General features: G+C 34.2%; 4 protein-coding genes across 4 annotated transcripts; all 4 read left to right on the top strand.

The window, feature by feature from the left end:
• Nucleotides 1–9,161: 9,161 nt before the first annotated feature.
• Nucleotides 9,162–9,657, top strand: LOC115229219 (malate dehydrogenase-like). The gene is made up of 2 exons (XM_029799610.1): nucleotides 9,162–9,332; nucleotides 9,363–9,657. The coding sequence occupies exons 1-2, from the start codon at nucleotides 9,174–9,176 to the stop codon at nucleotides 9,636–9,638; spliced, it is 435 nt and encodes a 144-aa protein (XP_029655470.1). The 5' UTR covers nucleotides 9,162–9,173; the 3' UTR covers nucleotides 9,639–9,657.
• A 2,885-nt stretch (nucleotides 9,658–12,542) lies between these two features.
• Nucleotides 12,543–13,541, top strand: LOC115229216 (pyruvate kinase PKM-like). The gene is made up of 2 exons (XM_029799608.2): nucleotides 12,543–12,858; nucleotides 13,029–13,541. Exons 1-2 carry the CDS (start codon nucleotides 12,565–12,567, stop codon nucleotides 13,539–13,541), a joined length of 807 nt encoding a protein of 268 aa, XP_029655468.1. The 5' UTR covers nucleotides 12,543–12,564.
• A 188-nt stretch (nucleotides 13,542–13,729) lies between these two features.
• On the top strand, nucleotides 13,730–14,934 carry LOC115229215 (pyruvate kinase-like). The gene is made up of 2 exons (XM_029799607.1): nucleotides 13,730–14,037; nucleotides 14,931–14,934. The coding sequence occupies exons 1-2, from the start codon at nucleotides 13,730–13,732 to the stop codon at nucleotides 14,932–14,934; spliced, it is 312 nt and encodes a 103-aa protein (XP_029655467.1).
• A 2,989-nt stretch (nucleotides 14,935–17,923) lies between these two features.
• Nucleotides 17,924–22,059, top strand: LOC115229214 (GPI ethanolamine phosphate transferase 3-like). The gene is made up of 5 exons (XM_029799606.1): nucleotides 17,924–18,159; nucleotides 20,855–21,011; nucleotides 21,042–21,161; nucleotides 21,195–21,590; nucleotides 22,045–22,059. Exons 1-5 carry the CDS (start codon nucleotides 17,924–17,926, stop codon nucleotides 22,057–22,059), a joined length of 924 nt encoding a protein of 307 aa, XP_029655466.1.
• Nucleotides 22,060–22,369: the final 310 nt, after the last annotated feature.

Below are 22,369 nucleotides of genomic sequence, written 5' to 3'. Positions count from 1 at the left end.
AATCAAGAAGAGAACATAAGATTTGCGTAATTATAAAGATCCCTACTCAGTTCTCCGTGTGTGTGTGTGATAACAATTGAGCTCATTTTTCAGGGGATCATTTTGAAATATTTTAGGATAATATGCGCTTTTTACAGCTCGTTTAAAACCTTTTATCTACTCTATTCTGGCGTTTTAAAATTTTCAGCAAGATTTGCGTAATTATAAAGATCCCTACTCAGTTCTCCACGTGTGGTGATAACAATCGAGCTCATTTTTTCAGGGGTCAGTTTGAAATATTTTAGGATAATATGCGCTTTTTACAGCTCGTCTAAAACCTTTTATCTACTCTATTCTTGCGTTTTAAATTTTTCAGCAACATTTGCGTAATTATAAAGATCCCTACTCAGTTCTTCAAGCGTGTGATAACAATCGAGCTCATTTTTTCAGGGGATCAGTTTGAAATATTTTAGGATAATATGCGCTTTTTACACCTCGTCTAAAACCTTTTTATCTACTCTATTCTTGCGTTTTAAAATTTTCAGCAAGATTTGCGTAATTATAAAGATCCAACTCAGTTCTTCACGTGTGTGATAAAAATCGAGCTCATTTTTTCAGCGGATCAGTTTGAAATATTTCTGGATAATATGCGCTTTTTACAGCTCGTCTAAGACCTTTTTATCTACTCTATTCTGGCGTTTTAAATTTTTCAGCAAGATTTGCGTAATTATAAAGATTCCTACTCATTTCTCCACGCGTGTGATAACAATCGAGCTCATTTTTTCTGGGGATCAGTTTGAAATATTTTAGGATAATATGCGCTTTTACACCTCGTCTAAAACCTTTTTATCTACTCTATTCTTGCGTTTTAAATTTTTCAGCAAGATTTGCGTAATTATAAAGATCCCTACTCAGTTCTCCACGCGTGTGATAACAATCGAGCTCATTTTTTCAGGGGATCAGTTTGAAATTTTCTCGATAATATGCGCTTTTTACAGCTCGTCTAAAACCTTTTTATCTACTCTATTCTGGCGTTTTAAATTTTTCAGCAAGATTTGCGTAATTATAAAGATCCCTACTCAGTTCTCCACGTGTGTGATATCAATCGAGCTCATTTTTTCAGGGGATCTGTTTGAAATATTTCTGGATAATATGCGCTTTATACAGCTCGTCTAAAACCTTTTTATCTACTCTATTCTGGCGTTTTAAATTTTTCAGCAAGATTTACGTAATTATAAAGATCCCTACTCAGTTCTCCACGTGTGTGATATCAATCGAGCTCATTTTTTCAGGGGATCAGTTTGAAATATTTCTTGATAATATGCGCTTTTTACAGCTCGTCTAAAACCTTTTTATCTACTCTATTCTGGCGTTTTAAATTTTTCAGCAACATTTGCGTAATTATAAAGATCCCTACTCAGTTCTTCACGCGTGTGATAACAATCGAGCTCATTTTTTCAGGGCATCAGTTTGAAATATTTCTCGATAATATGCGCTTTTTACAGCTCGTCTACAACCTTTTATCTACTCTATTCTGGCGTTTTAATTTTTCAGCAAGATTTGCGTAATTATAAGATCCCTACTCAGTTCTCCACGTGTGTGATATCAATCGAGCTCATTTTTTCGGGGATCAGTTTGAAATATTTCTTGATAATATGCGCTTTTCAGCTCGTCTAAAACCTTTTTATCTACTCTATTCTGGCGTTTTAAAATTTTCAGCAAGATTTGCGTAATTATAAAGATTCCTAATCATCTCCACGCGTGTGATAACAATCGAGCTCATTTTTTCAGGGGATCAGTTTGAAATATTTTAGGATAATATGCGCTTTTACACCTCGTCTAAAACTTTTTATCTACTCTATTCTTGCGTTTTAAATTTTTCAGCAAGATTTGCGTAATTATAAAGATCCCTACTCAGTTCTCCCGCGTGTGTATAACAATCGAGACTCATTTTCAGGGGATCAGTTTGAATATTTCTTGATAATATGCGCTTTTTACAGCTCGTCTAAAACCTTTTTTGTCTACTCTATTCTGGCGTTTTAAATTTTCAGCAACATTTGCGTAATTAAAAGATCCCTACTCAGTTCTTCACGCGTGTGATAACAATCGAGCTCATTTTTTCAGGTCATCAGTTTGAAATATTTCTCGATAATATGCGTTTTTACAGCTCGTCTAAAACCTTTTTATCTACTCTATTCTGGCGTTTTAAATTTTTCAGCAAGATTTGCGTAATTATAAAGATCCCTACTCAGTTCTCCACGCGTGTGATAACAATCGAGCTCATTTTTTCAGGGGATCAGTTTGAAATATTTTCGATAATATGCGTTATACAGCTCGTTAAAACCTTTTTATCTATCTCTATTCTGGCTTTTAAATTTGTTCAGCAAGATTTACGTAATTATAAAGATCCCTACTCAGTTCTCCACGTGTGTGATATCAATCGAGCTCATTTTTTCAGGGGATCAGTTTGAAATATTTCTTGATAATATGCGCTTTTTACAGCTCGTCTAAAACCTTTTTTGTCTACTCTATTCTGGCGTTTTAAATTTTTCAGCAACATTTGCGTAATTATAAAGATCCCTACTCAGTTCTTCACGCGTGTGATAACAATCGAGCTCATTTTTTCAGGTCATCAGTTTGAAATATTTCTCGATAATATGCGCTTTTTACAGCTCGTCTAAAACCTTTTTATCTACTCTATTCTGGCGTTTTAAAATTTTCAGCAAGATTTGCGTAATTATAAAGATCCCTACTCAGTTCTCCACGTGTGTGATAACAATCGAGCTCATTTTTTCAGGGCATCAGTTTGAAATATTTCTCGATAATATGCGCTTTTTACAGCTCGTCTAAAACCTTTTTATCTACTCTATTCTGGCGTTTTAAAATTTTCAGCAACATTTGCGTAATTATAAAGATCCTACTCAGTTCTCCACGTGTGTGATAACAATTGAGCTCATTTTTTCAGGGGATCAGTTTGAAATATTTCTGGATAATATGCGCTTTTTACAGCTCGTCTAAAACCTTTTTATCTACTCTATTCTGGCGTTTTAAAATTTTCAGCAACATTTGCGTAATTATAAAGATCCCTACTCAGTTCTTCACGCGTGTGATAACAATCGAGCTCATTTTTTCAGGGCATCAGTTTGAAATATTTCTCGATAATATGCGCTTTTTACAGCTCGTCTAAAACCTTTTTATCTACTCTATTCTGGCGTTTTAAAATTTTCAGCAAGATTTGCGTAATTATAAAGATTCCTACTCATTTCTCCACGCGTGTGATAACAATCGAGCTCATTTTTTCAGGGGATCAGTTTGAAATATTTTAGGATAATATGCGCTTTTACACCTCGTCTAAAACCTTTTTATCTACTCTATTCTGGCGTTTTAAAATTTTCAGCAAGATTTGCGTAATTATAAAGATCCTACTCAGTTCTCCACGTGTGTGATAATAGGGCAACCAATTGCAATTTTTTGCAATTAAATATAATTAATTAAAATTCGATAAATAATAAAGTAATGAATAGACATTAATTTTAATTATATTTTTATTCGATTTAAATTTGCAATTTTTTGCAATTTTTGTAGTCATTTTACAATTTTTTGCAATTTTTTAAATTAAAAAAAAAATTTTTTTATTAAAAAATAATATAATTATAAGTAAAAGATTATTAAAACGTGTTTTAGTTGTTTGTTGTAATGGGTAAAAGGACAGTGTCACAGAAAATTTCATTTTATGCAAAGAAATTCCCCGAGTTTGTTATTGACAGTGAAGGGAATTTATTTTGCTCCAATTGCTCAACTGTTGTACGGTGTGACACAAAATTTTTGTTTGATGCGCACCGTTCTTCAAAAAAACATTTAAAAGCACACAGTATTTCTTTGAATTTAAATTTATAGAATGGACAAATTCATCTCAGAGTTCACAAACATTTCTTTCGGCGATAACGGATACTCGAAAGGATTGGGGGATCAAAGTAACACAAGCGTTTTGGAGGCAAACATACCAATTTATAAAATCAGACATCCTTCCCTCATACGGCTTTTTGAGCAGGAAACATATCCTTTGCCATCTGAATCATCTTGCAGGTTAAATGTTAAAGAAATATCAAAATATAAAATTAATACCATTCAGACTCATTTACTGTTGTTTTTTTTAAGTTATTCAATAGTGGGGAATGTGTTTTTTTTTGTTTGTGATGAAGCCCAAATCAATGGAACTCGTTTTTTAATTACTTTGATTGGGAAAATCTCCACTCCAAAAAATCTTCATTTAGTATCGTGTACCAATCTATATATCCGCCTACTACTTCAACAATTTGTGTTGAGGTGGACAAAGTAATAAAGAAATTTTCTATTGAACGTGAAAATTTTATATTATTCGTTACAGATGGGGCGAGATATATGACCAGTGGTATATATAAATAAATTTAATTTTAGCTGGGGCATCAATGAAATTGATATACCAAAATCTTTTCCACGTGACTTGCGTGTCACATTTATTGCACAACTGTGCTCTAAAGATTAAGGCATACTTCGCAGATGTTGATGAATTGATTTCGTCTATAAAGGCTGCCACAGTCAAAAACAAGAGACGTTTGGAGATGTTTTCACGAATCGGAAATCCACCCGAAGTTGTGGTTACAAGATGGGGAAGCTGGCTAAAAGCAGCAAAATATTACTCCCAGAATCTTCCAGAAATTATTAAAATCGTATCTGAATTTGAAGGAGATGGAGTTTTAATACAAAATGTTTTAGTTTTTAATTATTTTAGGCAAAAAATCAGTGAATAATCCTACGTTGTTTCCAAGCTTAACCCAAATCAGTTCAAATTATTTGGGATTAATTGAAATGATTTCAAATACTGAATTGCTTGATTACTCCATTGCAACAGCTTATGGTGATCTAAACACCCTAGACTTTACATCAGATCCATGCGACATAAAATCCTATATATCAAAAAAGCTTGAGAAATCAGGAATACTAAGTATTCTTGAATTCTCAAATAAGAATCTATCGCCAGAAGTTTATTCACATCTCAGAAAATGTAGCGCAAGTTCAGCATCTATCGAAAGGGCAATATCTCTTTTGACGAAAATTCTTAGTAAAGAGAGGAACTTTAAACCTGAAAATGTTCAGGAATATTTGATTTCCTATTACAATAAATAATTTCGTTAATTTTTTGCATAATGTAATGTTTACAATTAAAAAAAATTTTTTTGCAATTTTTTACAATTTTTAAAATCATTTTTGCAATTTTTTTATTAAAAAGTGCAATTTTTTGGTTGCCCTAGTGATAAAACAATTGAGCTCATTTTTTCAGGGGATCAGTTTGAAATATTTCTGGATAATATGCGCTTTTTACAGCTGTCAAAACCTTTTGATCTAACTCTATTCTGGCGTTTTAAAATTTTCAGCAAGATTTGCGTAATTATAAAGATCCCTACTCAGTTCTCTACGTGTGTGATAACAATCGAGCTCATTTTTTCAGGGGATCAGTTTGAAATATTTCTCGATAATATGCGCTTTTTACAGCTCGTCTAAAACCTTTTTATCTACTCTATTCTGGCGTTTTAAAATTTTCAGCAAGATTTGCGTAATTATAAAGATCCCTACTCAGTTCTCCACGTGTGTGATAACAATTGAGCTCATTTTTTCAGGGGATCAGTTTGAAATATTTTAGGATAATATGCGCTTTTTACAGCTCGTCTAAAACCTTTTTATCTACTCTATTCTGGCGTTTTAAAATTTTCAGCAAGATTTGCGTAATTATAAAGATCCCTACTCAGTTCTCCACGTGTGTGATAACAATCGAGCTCATTTTTTCAGGGGATCAGTTTGAAATATTTTAGGATAATATGCGCTTTTTACAGCTCGTCTAAAACCTTTTTATCTACTCTATTCTTGCGTTTTAAAATTTTCAGCAAGATTTGCGTAATTATAAAGATCCTTACTCAGTTCTCCACGTGTGTTATATCAATCGAGCTCGTTTTTTCAGGGGATCATTTTTAAATATTTCTCGATAATAAGCGCTTTTTACAGCTCGTCTAAAACCTTTTTATCTACTCTATTCTTGCGTTTTAAAATTTTCGACAAGATTTGCGTAATTATAAAGATCCATACTCAGTTCTCCACGTGTGTGATATCAATCGAGCTCGTTTTTTTAGGGGATCAGTTTGAAATATTTTCAATAATATGCGCTTTTTACAGCTCGTCTAAAACCTTTTTATCTACTCTATTCTTGCGTTTTAAAATTTTCAACAAGATTTGCGTAATTATTACAATCCATACTCAGTTCTCCACGTGTGTGCTATCAATCGAGCTCGTTTTTTCAGGGGATCAGTTTTAAATATTTCTCGATAATATGCGCTTTTTACAGCTCGTCTAAAACCTTTTTATCTACTCTATTCTTGCGTTATAAAATTTTCAGCAAGATTTGTAAAGTAAAAAATAAGAATTCCCGACTCTATGTCTTATGAAGAGACAGCAATGGTCAACCTCTTTCTATCGCAGTAGGAATATGCAAAGAGCAGGAAATTTATTAGGAAAAGGTAGTAATTGGCGGAACAGGTCGCGTAATATTATAACAACACATCCAGGGGCGATTGGATTTTGTGCTTGATGGTTCTTCAGGCTAGTGGAGTCTCGATGATTTGTGTGACTGGTAGGATAGCTTCAGTAACAAGCTTACAGACATTCTCCAAAAAAAGATTGATTTTGCTCTCAGAAATGGGGCGGATTGTTGGGTACTAGTTGGTCGGACGATATTATTAAAGAATTGGGGGATATTTGTGTTTCGACTGTACTGGAAGTAGTTCAAATATTGATAGTCTTGTTGGTGTAAAGTGATTTCCGTAGATTTTAAGGCTGCGGTTCCTGGCGGGGTGTTGGTGGGACTGTCAGTCTGTGTTTGATCAACCGGCTATGTCTTGAGTATTTTTTGTTGGCTATCAATTCAGTAAGAATCTCAGCACAGCACACCTCGTCAGATAAAACAAAAAAAATTAACAACACAGTGTATTTAATTTCGGCATTTGAATATTATCAATCCCCCATATTATATTCATATCAAAATAAACATCCCTGAACTGAACAAGTATTATATTCTGAGTTTTGTACATGTGCCTGATGAGGATTTGTTAGTTTCTTTATGTCATCTTCACTATTTAAATCTCAAATCTCTTTTATTCACAATTTGTAATTTATTTCTTTTTTGGTCAAAATATTGGAGACTGCACTAAATACCCTTTCAACTATATGTTCATGCAGCAGGAAATGGAACGCTAATGGAATTTCGAGCACTATTATTACAAAATCTGTTAGAATATTCTATGACAAATCTAACTCGTGAGAAAATGCGGAATTTTTACAGAAATGCAGAAAAAATCATTGCAAATTGTACAATTGGGATTCCATTAACCTGATTAATAAAATTGTCTTTTAGAAAAAGTCCTTATATAAAAATATTTGTTAAAATTGATCTAAAATGTAAAATCTGAATATCGAATTGTCAAAATTTGATAAGGGGGTATTTCATGTCTCCACAAATATTGTTCAATAGTTTTGAAAATTGTTAACCCTCTTGTGTCGGGTTCAAAGTGTTCAAATAATAAAAATTCTTCATTTATTACATTTTTGATTAATATAATGTACGTCATTTATTGACATTAACATCAGGGTTGTTAAAAATCATGATTTTTTTGATTTAAACATGATTTTTTTAATTTTAATCAAAAAACCTTATTTAATCGCTTCTCTTGTCAAGGTCAGAAAATCCTTCAAGAAATTGTTTCTTCAAATCCTTAATTATTTGGGTACCAAATTCGACAGGAAATTCACAAACGTTTTCTTTACAGAAATTTTCGCAAAATGCGAAATGGACATAGTTTTTATTTTTGAGTTGTTTTCCAAAAAGCACTAGTTTTTACCCACTCCGTACAGTCGACTGTCTCTAATGAGGTAGTCGAAATACGTGTGGACACGACGATCAAGACGGATACTATAGTCAATAATAATAAACCGGACATTCTACGACAAAGTTCGGAACATCATTACGCTGATCTAAGTTGGGATTACTTCTCAACAATTTTTGAAGCATGTGGAAGTTGAGACATTACATAAATACGACCTTTTATCAAGAGAATTGAGGTGAATCCATAATGTAAAGGTGAATGTCGTACCGCTGGTTTTCACGTGGGATGGAATAACATCCAAATTTTATAAGCACTACCAGAACTCCTTACAAGTCCAGGAATCTACGCGAGCTTATATCCAGTCAATCGTGATCAAGAGAACATTGGAAAGCATGCGCCCGGAGTATAAACTCCATCAAACAGCGGCGAAGCAAGCAATCAATGAACAAATAAATAAAGAAAACGACCACCACGACACCAGAGGAACCTGTCAAGAATACAGACGCTGTATTTCGGCCCATGAATCTGGCGGAAGGAGGCGGATCGATAGCTAAGAGAAGAAAGTTGGAACCAAAATTCTCATAAGATATTTTTTTGTACTTCAATGAATTTACTAATTTGGATTTGTTTAATAAATCAATTAATAAATAATTATTAGTTTGCTATGACTACGGTTTGACCTTGTTTTTTATTATGAAATAGTCTTTTAAAGTTACTATTCTCGGAGCCTGTGGAGGAATAGGCCAACCTTTGTGTCTACTTCTTAAAACAAGATGTAATCTTATAAGTCAGCTCAACCTATACGACGTTGCCGATTCCGCTGGAGTTGCTGAAGATTTGTCCCATATTTCAACAAAGTGTAAAGTTGCAAGTTTTCCTCCTGAGAAGCTGTCCGATGCTCTTTTGGGCGCAAATGTCGTGGTAATTCCAGCTGGTGTGCCCAGAAAACCAAGTTTGTGGTTTTGTGATACATTCCAAGATATGTCTAGAGCAGACTTGTTCAACGTTAATGCAAAGATTGTTAAGGGCTTAATTGAAGCCGTTGCAGAAAACTGTCCCAATGCAATTGTAGCTCTTATCACCAATCCAGTTATTTTTATTTTATTTTTTTCAGGTTAATACTCTCGTCCCACTTGCTGCAAAGATTCTCGAGAATACTGAGTTTGACGTTTCCAAACAACTTGTTGGCGTCACAACACTTGATTTATTCAGAACTAGAACTTTTCTAGCAAATTCTCTTGTTTTTCTTGTTCGAGTATTTTCAAGGGTCTTGACCCGGCAGAAATGAAGGATATTTGCATAGGTGGACATTCGGGGACCACAATTGTCCCTCTACTGAGGACCACAATTAATGACAAAAAACATTCTCCTGAGGATATTCAAGATATGTGCTCTAAAATAAGAAATGCTGGAACTGTAGTTGTAGAAGCCAAAAAGGGGAATGTATTTCTGAAATAAAATTAATTTATTTAGGGTTCGGCGACATTATCGATGGCAGCTGCTGGATTTGAGATTGTAAACGCTATTCTTCGAGGGCTTTCCGGCGAAAAGGGAGTTGTTGAGTGCGCTTTTGTCAAATCAGACATCACTTCTGCTTCTTATTTCGCGTCTCCACTGGAATTCGGACTTTCGGGAGTAGAACGAGTTTTACCTTTGCCTGAGTTGACTCAACAACAACAGGATATGTTTGATATTGCACTTCCAATTCTGAAGGATGATATCCAAAAGGGGCTTGATTTTCCTTGTTAGAAACATTCTCACTAATAATTATTTCCTTTGGGTTTCCTTTATTAATTCAATTAAAAACTGTTTATTTAGAAAAGCAATAAGAGAAGTTATGTTTTTAGTTCCTGTTAGAAATTAATCAAGTCCACGTTATTTAAACCTTCCACAATGTTCGTTTAGTACAGCGGTTCTCAACCGTGGTCCCCAGAAAATTTTTAGTGGTCCCCAGGAATTTTCGAAAAATAAAAATATATTAAAGTTAAAACTAATTGTACAATTAAGGATAAATCAAAAACATTGAAATTAATCAAGCGGTTCTCAATCGTGGTCCCCAGAAAATTTTTAGTGGTCCCCAACCCACCGGATAATGTTCTTCTAAGTCTGATAATCAAACATCTGGAAAATCTCAAGACAAAATTTGATGATTATTTTCCTGTTGAAGACCCAATTCCAAACTGGATCGTTCAACCTTTCTTGACCTCATTTAAAGAATATCAGGAACTCAATTTTCAGCAGAGCTTGATTGAACTTCAATGTAATCAGTCTGGTCAGATTATTTTCAAATGTACTTCATTATTAGATTTTTGGTATTCTCATTTTTTTTTTTCAGACTTACTATTTATTAAGAAAGAAACTAATTAACTAAGTAATTTTACTAACTAAGTCCAGAGCCTTCGAAGTGAGCAGAAGGCGGCACTCCACGCACCTCCTCCCCTTCTTCCTCCTCTTCTCTGGCACTGTAGACCTTCGAGAAGGTGCAGTCCAGCGCCTCTTGCTGACTAAACGTCAGGAAAGGGCTGGATCGGCGAGCATCAAACGAGACACTCTCCAGAGTCCTCTTAAGAACAGTTGACTGTATATAAGCCTGTAGAGACTTATCTACATCCAACTGTCTTAAGTACCGCTTGTGGTATTGGTGACCAGTCCATCCCATGTCATCACACACGGGATGACATGGACTTTGCACTGGTGCATCAGTCCTAGCTCGTTTGCAAGGAGGTCATACTTCCTCCTTTTCTCCACTTCCACTATCTGCAAACGGTCTAGGCACGTGATGCCCACCTCCACGATAACAATCTCCCCGGTGACCTTATCGTGGACCACAATGTCGGGTCTGTTGTGCTGGACAACAATCGAGGTGCGTATGGGGGTATCCACCTTAATGCACACCCGCGAGTTCTCACACACCGATTGAACGATGGGTTCGCAACTTTCTGGACCGCCTCAAGCCGTACTTATTGCAGAGCAAAAGATGGAGGGACCTCACCACCTCGTTATGCCTCCATGTGTAATCATGGTAAGCATACTCCCGCACTTCGTGGCTAAATGGTCAACGGTCATTGCCTTACAGTGGTTACACTGTTTCCGTTGACCATTAAAAAAGTTTCTATCCTGCAAATATGAGAACAACCCTTCTGATCGGGGAGAGTTATTCCTATTTCAGCCACGTAGATGACGACGATACGTCAATGTGCGGGTTGTCCAGGCTGCTAAAGAGAGTCTTGTGAAGGACTTTTAAGTTGATCTTTTTAATTAAAGACTCCTTTTGAAGTTTGATCAACTCCTTCACATTAACTTGGGTAGCACCTAGACCATACTTAGCCGACACATAGCCTTTTATGGTCCCTAGGTGTGTACCACGCGCTTTTTCAGCAGCAAGGATGGCAGCCTTCCTTTGGGATACACTCGACCCACTCCACAAGGTGGTATTCTCATTAATAATTACTTTTTATTGTTAGGTGTCAGATGGCGAAAGAATTCCCCATTTTGAGTAAAACTGCATTGGAATCAATACTTGCATTCCCCACTACTTATCACTGTGAAATGGCGATGTCGTGTCTGACTTTTCTAAAAACAAAATATAGAAATAGACTACGGGTACAAGATGATATGCGAGTAGCTTTGTCGAACATAGAGCCTGATATAAGTAAAATTATTCTGAGCAAACAAGATCAGAAATCTCACTAAATTACTATTAAATTTTCTGTTATTTTCATAATGTTCATGTTATTTTTATAATAAATATTCGAACATGTCTAAACCTGGCCCTGACGAGGCCAAAAATTGTGCGCTAATACCAAAAAATGTTTATTTTATTTAAGGTGGTCCCCACAAAATTTTATAGTGCAAAAGTGGTCCCCAGTCTAAAAAAGGTTGAGAACCGCTGCTTTAGTAGAATAAATTTTCTTCATAGTTGGTCTCCTTAGTTGATTTTTAGAAATTATGATACTGCGGAAAGTATGAGTGTAGCCAACTATCCATTTTTTGAAAACAATGCTGGCTAATCTCTTTTGAACTGGGCTTGTCTAACACCAAAAATATAAGATTTCAACATTACCCTTAGTTTTGTGTGATTTCTGGGTAAGTACTTTGATTCATTCTCCTAGTAGTAAGGTGGTGCCTCTGCAAAACAGTTTGTTCAAGATCCAACCAATACTGTCTTGATATAGTTTCTGTGTTCCTTATTTGAAAACATTAGGTCATCAGGGTCTGGACAGCATGGAGCTTGCAACTATTTGTAGTTATTTCAAATAGAATCAATAAAGACTAAATGAGATTAATACCAAACAATATGGGTATAACTAATCAATCGTTAGTATTGCTCGACTGTCCAATAGTGTTTCGAAATGATCCGCGTTTTGTTCAGCCATTTCATGTTGGTCCAAGATTTTCTATTCTCGTCTCGTAAGATCACAATTTTCTGAGGAAACTTGGCTCGGATTTGACGGCAGCCTCGTAAAATTTGCATTTTCTTAAAGGGACTCAATTTATTTAATTTATCCCAATTTACAGAAATTCTTTTGTTATATAAATAATTATATAAATTATTTATAAAAGTAAATTCGTCTTACAATACGGTGTAAATTTAAAAATAGATTGATTTTATATTTAACGTGATTGTTAATCTTTCGCATTTATGTTCGGGGAAAAAAATTTGTCTTATAACCAAATGAAAAACTCTGCTTCAATAGCTCGTCTGGAAGAACTCGGATTGTGCAAAAAAGTGGAGAATACAGACGGGACTGTATGTTTCATAAAGGATCAACAATTGGATGCGAGCTGTGCCTGCTCTACATTACAACATAGCTGTTTATTGGACGTGGATTCTGAACCAGGTCAAATCAGGAAAACTGGCATTATTTGCACAATTGGACCTGCTTCCAGGGAAATTAATACATTAGTGGGAATGCTCGAAGCAGGAATGAATATGGCACGCCTGAATTTCTCTCATGGAACCCACAAGGTGATGTAGGAGAATTACTAGTTTTAGTATCACCGAGAGACCGTCGATAATTTAAGAGAAGCTGCCAGGCAATTTGGTCCAAATGCATCCTTGGGAATAGCCTTGGACACAAAGGGGCCGGAAATAAGAACTGGGTTGATTGATGAGGTCTTTTATGATTGACTTTGTAGGCATGTGGGGCCACTGAAATTCAATTGGTGGCCGGAGCGAATGTGAAAATCACCTCAGATCCGAAATGGCGGACAAAATGTTCTCCAAGTGTGATCTACGTGGACTATGCCAATATTAGTACGACTGTCGCCCCCAACAAGCATATTTATATTGACGATGGACTTGTCAGTCTCACCGTGCTGAGCAAGGGTTGGATTATTTGTGCGTATCTGATAGATGGGGACTCTCTGTTGTGTGTTGTCGATAATGGTGGGACTTTGGGTTCTCAAAAAGGAGTCAATTTGCCCAAAACGAACGTCGACTTGCCAGCAGTGTCGGAAAAGGACAAGGAAGACTTGCTCCTGGGGGTGGAGATGAACGTGGACATGGTTTTTGCCTCCTTTATTCGTTCTGCTGCTCACGTTCGAGCAATACGAGATATTTTGGGTGCTGAGGGGCAGGAAATCAAGATTATCTCCAAAATCGAAAACTATGAAGGAATTGTCAAGTATTGGGGGATTGGGATGGCGTAGTTTTGATGAGATTTTGTGCGAATCTGACGGAATAATGGTTGCCAGGGGGGATTTGGGAATAGAATTGTTGCCGGAGAAAGTATTTATAGCCCAGAAAATGATGATTGGACGATGTAATCGGGAACGGAAGCCTGTGATATGTGCTACTCAAGTTATTCCTACGTCAACACCCTTAGATGCTGGAAAGTATGGTTTATAATCCACGTCCTACTCGGGCTGAAGTCTCAGATGTGGCAAACGCTGTTTTGGATGGAGCTGACTGTGTGATGCTGTCGGGGGAAACAGCAAAGGGAAAATACCCCATTAAAACAGTCCAAATGATGCATCAAATTGCTCTCGAGGCTGAGTCTGCTGTTTACTACCAACGTTTCTACTCAGATATGAGGATAATGCAAGGCATTGGGGCTGACACAACTGAGACTATTGCTATTTCTGCTCTTGAAGCTGCCAATGCCTCAATGGCATCTGTTATTGTGGTGTTGACTACTACTGGGAGGTAGTCTTCAATGGTCACCCTCCAAGGTCCGCACATCTGGTTGCCACTCTCCGTCCTCGAGCAAACATTCTGATGGTTACGAGGAATGGAAAGGTAGCCAGACAATCTAACTTGTATCGGGGAATATTTCCAATCTATTATCCTGATCCAAGAGCCCTTTGTTGGGGTGAAGATGTCCAGAATAGACTTTCAATGGCCATTAGAGTTGGCTTCCAGAAAAATTTCATACATGAAAATGATTTTGTCGTCATTTTGACAGGTGCCAGAAAAGGCAGTGGCTTCACAGATACGCTTAGAGTTATTATTGCCCACAAAGAAGATTCTACCAGTGATATTCCTTTAATAAACCGAGTTCACATTGCGCAAGATCCTTAATTATTATTTACTGTTCTTTTCCTAAACTCGGTTTTTTCATTTTTAATTTGATTAAAAACACAACTTTATTTTTCAGATTATATGCATAAAATATCTATCAACGAGGACTTCAATCAGTTGAACTGAAAAGGACTCTCGATTGCATGAATATTCAAATAGAGCCAGGATATCTGCTGAATACTACGCCTCTGCTACTAACCAAGTTAAATGCTGTAAAATGAAATAGAAGATGAGAAATAACGTGAATTGCCAACAAAAGAAAAAAATAACCAAGAATCCTTTAAATTACTAAACGTTATCGTCTTTTAATCTAATAAAACTTCCTTTAACTCCTATACAAATGCTGAAATTTTTCAAAATCGAAATTTTATTTTTAGACGCTGGCCTTCAATTGCAGCAATCCATTTTGTCTCATGATGTTTAACTAGAAAATCATTCATAGCAAATTTAGGAAATTAATGAGTTGTCCCAAAATTTTTTGAATTTTTAATTTTATTTCATGTTATATTGTGTCACAGATAAGAGGTGGAACCGCGCCGAAGCGGGAACCTGAGTTGTCATTTTTAATAATAATATTTTTTTGATTTAATCTTAATAAATATTTTTAGATTATTTCCGAAGACATAATGAAATGATTAAGTGTATCCATCTTCACTACTGTCAATAAATGTCTGTAAATGTCCTTTGGTCAATAAATGTCTTAATCTTCACTTGTGTCAAATGTATGGAATCAAACGAAGCAGGATATTAAAATGACATTTGGTTGGGTCAATTAAGTCGACCCAAAATGTCGAAATTAGAGTTGACATTCGTGAGTTAAATAAAAGTCCAATTCAAAAAATCTGACATTTTTGTGTATGACAAGAGTAAAATAAAAATAAATTTAATCAAAGTGGGCATTACCTCACAAGATCAACTTGCGGAGCTGGCATGTCGCGAGGACACTCAGCTGAATAGAAATTTTCACGCAGGAATAAAAAATGAAAGGAAAGTTGTGATAAACTCTTCCAAGTGAAGAAGTTAAAAAATTTAAAAATTTTTTGGGTTCTGCCTTTTAACTGTGACACAGTGTTAAATTAGATTATTAAAATTTCAGCTCGATTTCTCCGTAGAGGATTAGAAACAGTGCAGTTTAGTGTGCTGAGCCTGAGTCTGAGGAAATTGGCAAAACCTACAAAATGAGAGTTTGGTCGTTTGGCCGACCATTTTTAATTTAATTTTATAAAATGTAATTCGATATCTAAGTGCAATAATTATGGGATCATGCCGATTTACAAAAAATTCAGATATTTAAAGGAAGCGTTAAAAATATTAATTTTAGACATCAATAAACAATTCATAAAAACATTTTTTTAATTGAAAATTCAAAATATTTTGAAATTTGCCGATTTTTTTAGCTTTGTACATGTTGATTTTATTCGAATTAAGATCATTTTAAAAAGTAAAAATTAATTAATATTTGAATAAAAGCCAGGAATGCCTAACATATCTCTATCGATTATATCATCCTCAATTTCCGCAGGTTCAAATAACTAAAAATTTAATGAAGAAATATACTTTATCAACTGGAAATCCTAATTCAGCCCCTATTTCATCTAGAATCGCATCGTCTAACATATCGCTTATTTCACAGGTAATATGATTAATACATCCATTCCATATTTTATCGCATATTCTAAAATATTAAATATAAAACATACCTCGATGTTAAAGTCCATGGAGAAACGTTATCACTTATTGAAAAGTAGTTAATCTCGGATAAATATGCATCGAACTTGTCTTTATATTCTAGAATAGATGACAGAGAGGATGCGTTAGGTGCCAGTAGCTTAGTTTTAGATAAGCTCAAATTTGTTTTTTTCTCAACAGGTTGAACAAATGTATTGGGCTCACAAGGTGATTTTGCAAAGCATTTGACAGGAGCCCATCTATTTCTAATGTTTTTGCAATTTAATTCCATTTTTTCTAATCTTTCAAGAATGTTAGTTGTTTTTTTTAAAGAATTTTCACTATAAATATTGTATGGATTTTGGATTTTAGTCTCTGGTAAGTGGCTAGTTTTTCCTGGAAGTATCTATCAAATAATTTATGTTTTCAGAACCTTTTTAGTTTCTACTTTAGCCATTCTATAAATCAAATTAGTACAAATTTATAAAACATGGCTACATCGTGTTTTGGTATGTGGCTCTTTGAAATACTCGATATTTCTGTTTGCATAGTTCGAACTTTTTTTTGATTTTCTAGTTTCTGAATTATTAAAGTCAATGGAATGTGATTACTTTGTTTTTCCAGATTTTTATTTTTGAATTTGAAATATTTTTCTTAATATGAACTCCAAACATTTTTTGCTCTACTATTTCAGAATAATAAAAACAACGTGAAAAATAAACATCTCTGAGTTTTAGTAATTCCTAAGAATTTACGTGCTATTTAAATCGTGAAACCTCTAGTTTTGTAATAACTGAAATGCTGTAAGTCATATCATAGGCAAGCAATGGAACGGTTTCACAGTAAATGAAAATTTTTCTGGATAAAACAACAATATTATCAATTCGGTGATCAATTGGGCCTCCAATGTAATTTCCATGTAAAGCAATTATAAGTTCATCTAACAGACGAACGGTTCCTCTGAGAACAAGAATCAAATCATTTAAATCATTACAGTTCTATTATGTTACTTTAAGAAAAAAACGGGTATCATTTCGATATTTTCAAACTGTTGAAATAAAATAATAAGTTTTATTTGAAAGCGAGTTATGTAACTGTCCAGACGTGTTCGTTTGTTTTCAGACTGAACATCACTAAAAGCTAACGATTTTGTTGCATTTCTGGAAACTGTTAATAAGTTAATTTCCCAAAAAATACTTTGATCAGTATTTTTGACAAATTCGATTAAAATACACAATTTGTTTGTCAGTTTATCCAAAAGTTTTAAAGAAAAAAGCTTTATTGATTTTTCCGATTGACAATCACGAACTGGAGGTGACAAATCTAAAAGAAATATTAAAATACGAATACTTCGTTTATGTTTCTCAAACGAAACCTTTTTTTCATTTGGTTTTTCAGGATTATTAGTAGATTTTGAGCAAATTTGAGATTTGCCGTTTTCATGATGTTCAACTTGAGCTTTTAAAGCTCTTCTAATAAGAAAACACTCTTTATTTAATCTATTTTCGTCAATCTAAAATTTAAATAAATACACATAATTATACCAATTTAAAAGATTTCATTTTTCCAAATGACGTGGCTATTCGGAAATCCAATTCTATTTTTTTAATTACTGCAAAAAAATGATCTGTTTCTATAGAAACAATTTTTTACAATTAAAAATATAAAAATTTATAATTATTGGTGTTATGAACTAAATAGAAGACGATTCTATTCTTCCTGGACTGAAGCAAATCTGTGCCTTTTGCAAGCCCGAAACTTGTTTTTTAGCAACGGAAAGAATAAATGCTGCTGCAACTCATCCAAGAAGACCGTCGATCACCTTGCTACCAGATGTGGGCGAATGCTTAATGGTCCCTACCTTAGACGCTATAACGAAGTGTTCAAATGCTTGCATTTACATCTATGTCGCCAATATGGAATTAAAAAGTCAAAAAAATTAAAAACCCATTTAGTCCAATCCGTTATCACCAATGAATTTGTAGAAATCCGAGTCGATACAAACCTCCCGACTGATAATGCTATTCCGAATAACATGCCAGACATATTTGTTCATGCAACACAATTACTCCTATCGAGGTGGGGATCACTTCACAGAATTGTCTCAAGCAGGTCGAAGTGGAAAAGTTCCACAAATACGACTTGCTGGCAAATGAACTGGGAGCGATTCACCGGGTGAAGGTAAAGATCGTATCTGTCGTCATGACCTGGGACGTAATAGTGTCAAATTTTTTTAAACCATCTGGCGGTGCTTAGCGTGGAGGACAGGGTGAAGGCATACATCTAGACACTGGTGCTGCGGAAGACCTTAGAAAGCATGCAAGCCGAGACAAGGCACGGGTTATCGATGTCTTTTGAAGAGGTAGCCCCTGAATCTAGACTGCGCGTTGATAACATGCACTAAACGACATGAATCTGCTTATCCGTGCACTAAACGTGGGCCCTAAGAAGTTGAGGTTGATGGAATAAAACACTACAAATAACGGAAACGGAATCTGAATAACTATTAATTACAATTTGGGTTAATAATCTACGTACCGCTTTGAAAGTTCAGAGAATAAATTATCTGAAAATTAAAGCAACGTTTTCAATCTTACATAATAAACATGTTTGATATCAACGATAGCCGGCATACAAAAAAGACTTTATTTATATAGAAAAAATCTTGAAAGATGTTTAGGGAGAATTTTTTAAGTATGTCATTGGAGGTCAGGGATTCTTCAATCAATTAAAACAAATGGCAATAATCAAAAATCTCAGGATTTCTAGCTTTTGAATAATCTATTGAGAAAAAACAGTATCTGTGAGAAGTCAATTAAAACTGTCCAGATGAGTTTGTCATTGAAGATGATCAAATCCATTTTTTTGCATTCCCTAGTATTTAAATGCATAAAGATATAGCTGTAAAAACTCCGAGCAGTTGGCTTTGGAAACAAATTATTTCTCCTAGATGTGAGGCAGTATATTTCAGAATTCAAGAAATGAATTTGTTCTTTTTAACCAGAGGTATGAAAAGCTAAAAAGCCACGGTTTCTTAGCAACCCATTGTGGAAAAAACCTCAAAAGCTAATATTTCAGGAAAAATAACAGTTTGTTTACTTGTTTTGTCGGAAATATGCAATTACTAAAGTCAAAATTGAAAGGATCTTAAGTGCAAATTTTAGTCATTTTTGTTAAATTTCGAAAAAACAGTGACAAATTCCGAAATTAGAAAATTTCTAATAAATTAAAAAAAATTTTTTAAATTGGTAAATCTGAGAATTGGAAAATTTAGAAATTGGTACATTTAAGATAGTTTATTTTTTTTATTTCAAGCAAAAGTGATAAAAGATTATTCGAAAGGAGGACCAAACTGTTCCCTAAGATAACGGCGATCGAGAACCGCTGAAAAAGCTATTCCACCTCCCGAGGAGGGTTGCCTGTCTCCAATCCCTATCGTCAAAGGGGGAATTGCATATGTTTTGAGTACAAGTACAGATAAGGTGGTCAATGGCGGAAAATCTCTCTGGAAAAGCAAAACACAGAGAAGAGCGTAGCAAATAAGAAAGCAATTTCGTAAAAGGAATAATGCTGTGTGTGAGTCCAACTGTTTGATACGTTCAAAAACTGCCTCGAGAAAGAACTCCTTTTTGCGTAGGGCCATATCAATAGAATTGCCAGCCACCGGGGCTCCCAGGATAGAAAGTTCGTCAATATGAATAGATTGCACTCCCGGGATAAGATCACGGAATGAGAAAACGGCATCTTGGAAGGTAGATTGCGAGCACCCGAAGTTAGAGATTTCACATTTAGAGAAATTTAAACTAAGGCCGACTTTCTCCAGAGCCGGAATAATTTTAATTATGTCCTGCAGAATTATGAAACAAATTTTACAGGTAATTTTTATGGCATCCGATATTCAGAAAGCATAAGTTTAATCATAATAAATTGAAATCCAATAATCTTCTTAAAGATTCAGAATGGAAATGAGAAATTTTCGAACCGCAAAATTTCAAGCTCGTTCGTGAACTGCGGTTTAAATATACAATTTTCCCGCTATACCCATTTAAACTCGAATGGAGAGTGTTATTAATATACTAATAAGGTGGATATTGCTATCATTCTTTATTTATATAAACTATCTGAATATAATTCACTGCCAGACTGTAAATACTCAAAGAAGAGGGAACTTGTATGGAATAAGCAAAAAATCGGATCTTAAGGGCAAATTTTCAAAAGCAGTGATTATAATAATTGATGGACTACGTCTCGACTCTGTAGTAACAAACAGTTCTAGGGAAGCAACATATCTTAATCAGCTTACAAATCTATATAAAATGCAAATAAATGAACCATATAATACACGTCTATATTCATTTGAGGCTCCGTTTCCATCGATGACTATTAATCGTTTGTATTCAATTTTTACAGGATTCTGGCATAGTTGGATGGACTACGGTTTTGTAGAAGATAACATATTCAACCAACTAAATATTAATCACAAAAAAATTGTCTATGTCGGTGGTGTATCTCTTGTAAATATGTATAATAATCATTTCTCTGCAAAAACGCACACTAACGACAACGATCTTGACGATATTTATACTATCGACAATCTCATTGACGATAATTTACCAACCATGGTAGAAAATAATGAAGGTGACATCTATGTTGCTCATTTCCTTGGAATGGACCATCTTTATCACCTCGTAGGTCTAAATCATCCTTCGATAAGAGACCGTCTTCAGTTTTATAATAAATTTATTGGGTATAATACTTTTTCTATTTATTTTAGCAAAATTAAATCCGTCATTGACAATGAGACAATTTTATTTGTATTTGGCGATCATGGATCAGTTCCTAATGGATCTCACGGAGATGGGGAAGGAGAAGAAAAAACTGCTTTATTTGTTTACAGTAAAAAAAATCTTTCTGCAAATCACTATTCAACAGTAAGATTATTATGTATTAAATAATCGTAGACTGAATTAAATCAAATTGAGCAGGATAGTTTTACTCCAACATTGGCAGCTTTACTTGGTGTTCCAATCCCTTTTCAGAATCTTGGTTCGGTAATTAATGAACTTACAAACCCAGGAAAAGTATTGTCTTTATACGATCAACATATATTTTAGAATATTGATATTATCAGAAATAATGCTTTACAAATTTTGACATTTTATGAGTCTCTCCAGGCAAAAGAAATAATATCAAAGTATATAAAAGAAGCAGAATTTCAATATTTATCAAAAAATTATTCAGAAGCATCCAATTTATATTATCGTTTTATGAATGAAACCAAGAAATCAATTTACAAGAAATGGAGAATTTGTGATACTCAAATAACAATTCAATGCTTTATTTATTCATTATATCTTATTTATCCGATAATTTGTATTACCGATAACAAATTTGTCCCTTCTACGCTTCGATGTCTATTAATCGGTATTTTAGTTTATTTCCAATCTTATCTTCCTTCGTCTTTTTTTGTTCCATCAAGCATTTGCATATTTGTACTGCTCACTATTTCCGTTATTAAGCAATTCAAAATTAATCTTGGTTTAATTGTAGCAATTATATGGGGATGTTTAATATTTTTTTTCCTATTTTTTGTCGAAATTAACGCTTTTAGCTCAATGTGTTTGGCTATAATTTCACTCATCTTAGTCGTCTTGTTTAATACAAATTTAAATAATTTGTATTTCCTAATGCTTTTGCTCACGACTATATTATTTTCTATACTTTTCGCTGCTTGTTATCGATTTACCACGTGGTCAGTTAATGGTAATCTTTTCTCAAGGGAACTTTCCGTATTGAACACAAATCAAACAATTATAGTATATACAACAATGCTAATTTTTTTATCAATTGGATATTACTTTATCATAACGTTAGAGACATCTAGCAAACTATTAAAATTTTTTTTTTCATCTTCAGTTTGTTTCATGATTATTTTTTTTACCACTTACTTGTATTATTTTAAAGAATATCTTCAACTGAGCTTTATCAGACAACGTTTCTTTTCATTTTTATTTTATTTTTCAACATTATTGGCCGCTTTGGTTTTTATTTATTCTTATATCACACCAAATAAATTATTCAATCAAGAGAAAAGTTCCCACTACAAATCTATTGCTTTTATTATAGTAATTTTGTGTATATATTCTAACAATATATTACATATGCTGGCATTTATAATTTACTTTCTGATACTATATGTTTATTTTTCTCATATAACCAACAAACCTCGGGATTGTACTACTCACAATACTTTTCACGAGTTAAACAACGACTTTTTTTATTTATCATT

The sequence above is a fragment of the Octopus sinensis genome, unplaced genomic scaffold (assembly GCF_006345805.1).
Source record: "Octopus sinensis unplaced genomic scaffold, ASM634580v1 Contig12101, whole genome shotgun sequence".
Lineage (NCBI taxonomy): Eukaryota > Metazoa > Mollusca > Cephalopoda > Octopoda > Octopodidae > Octopus > Octopus sinensis.
Note: the sequence above shows the minus strand (reverse complement) of the source record. Positions and strands in the feature narration are given on the sequence as shown.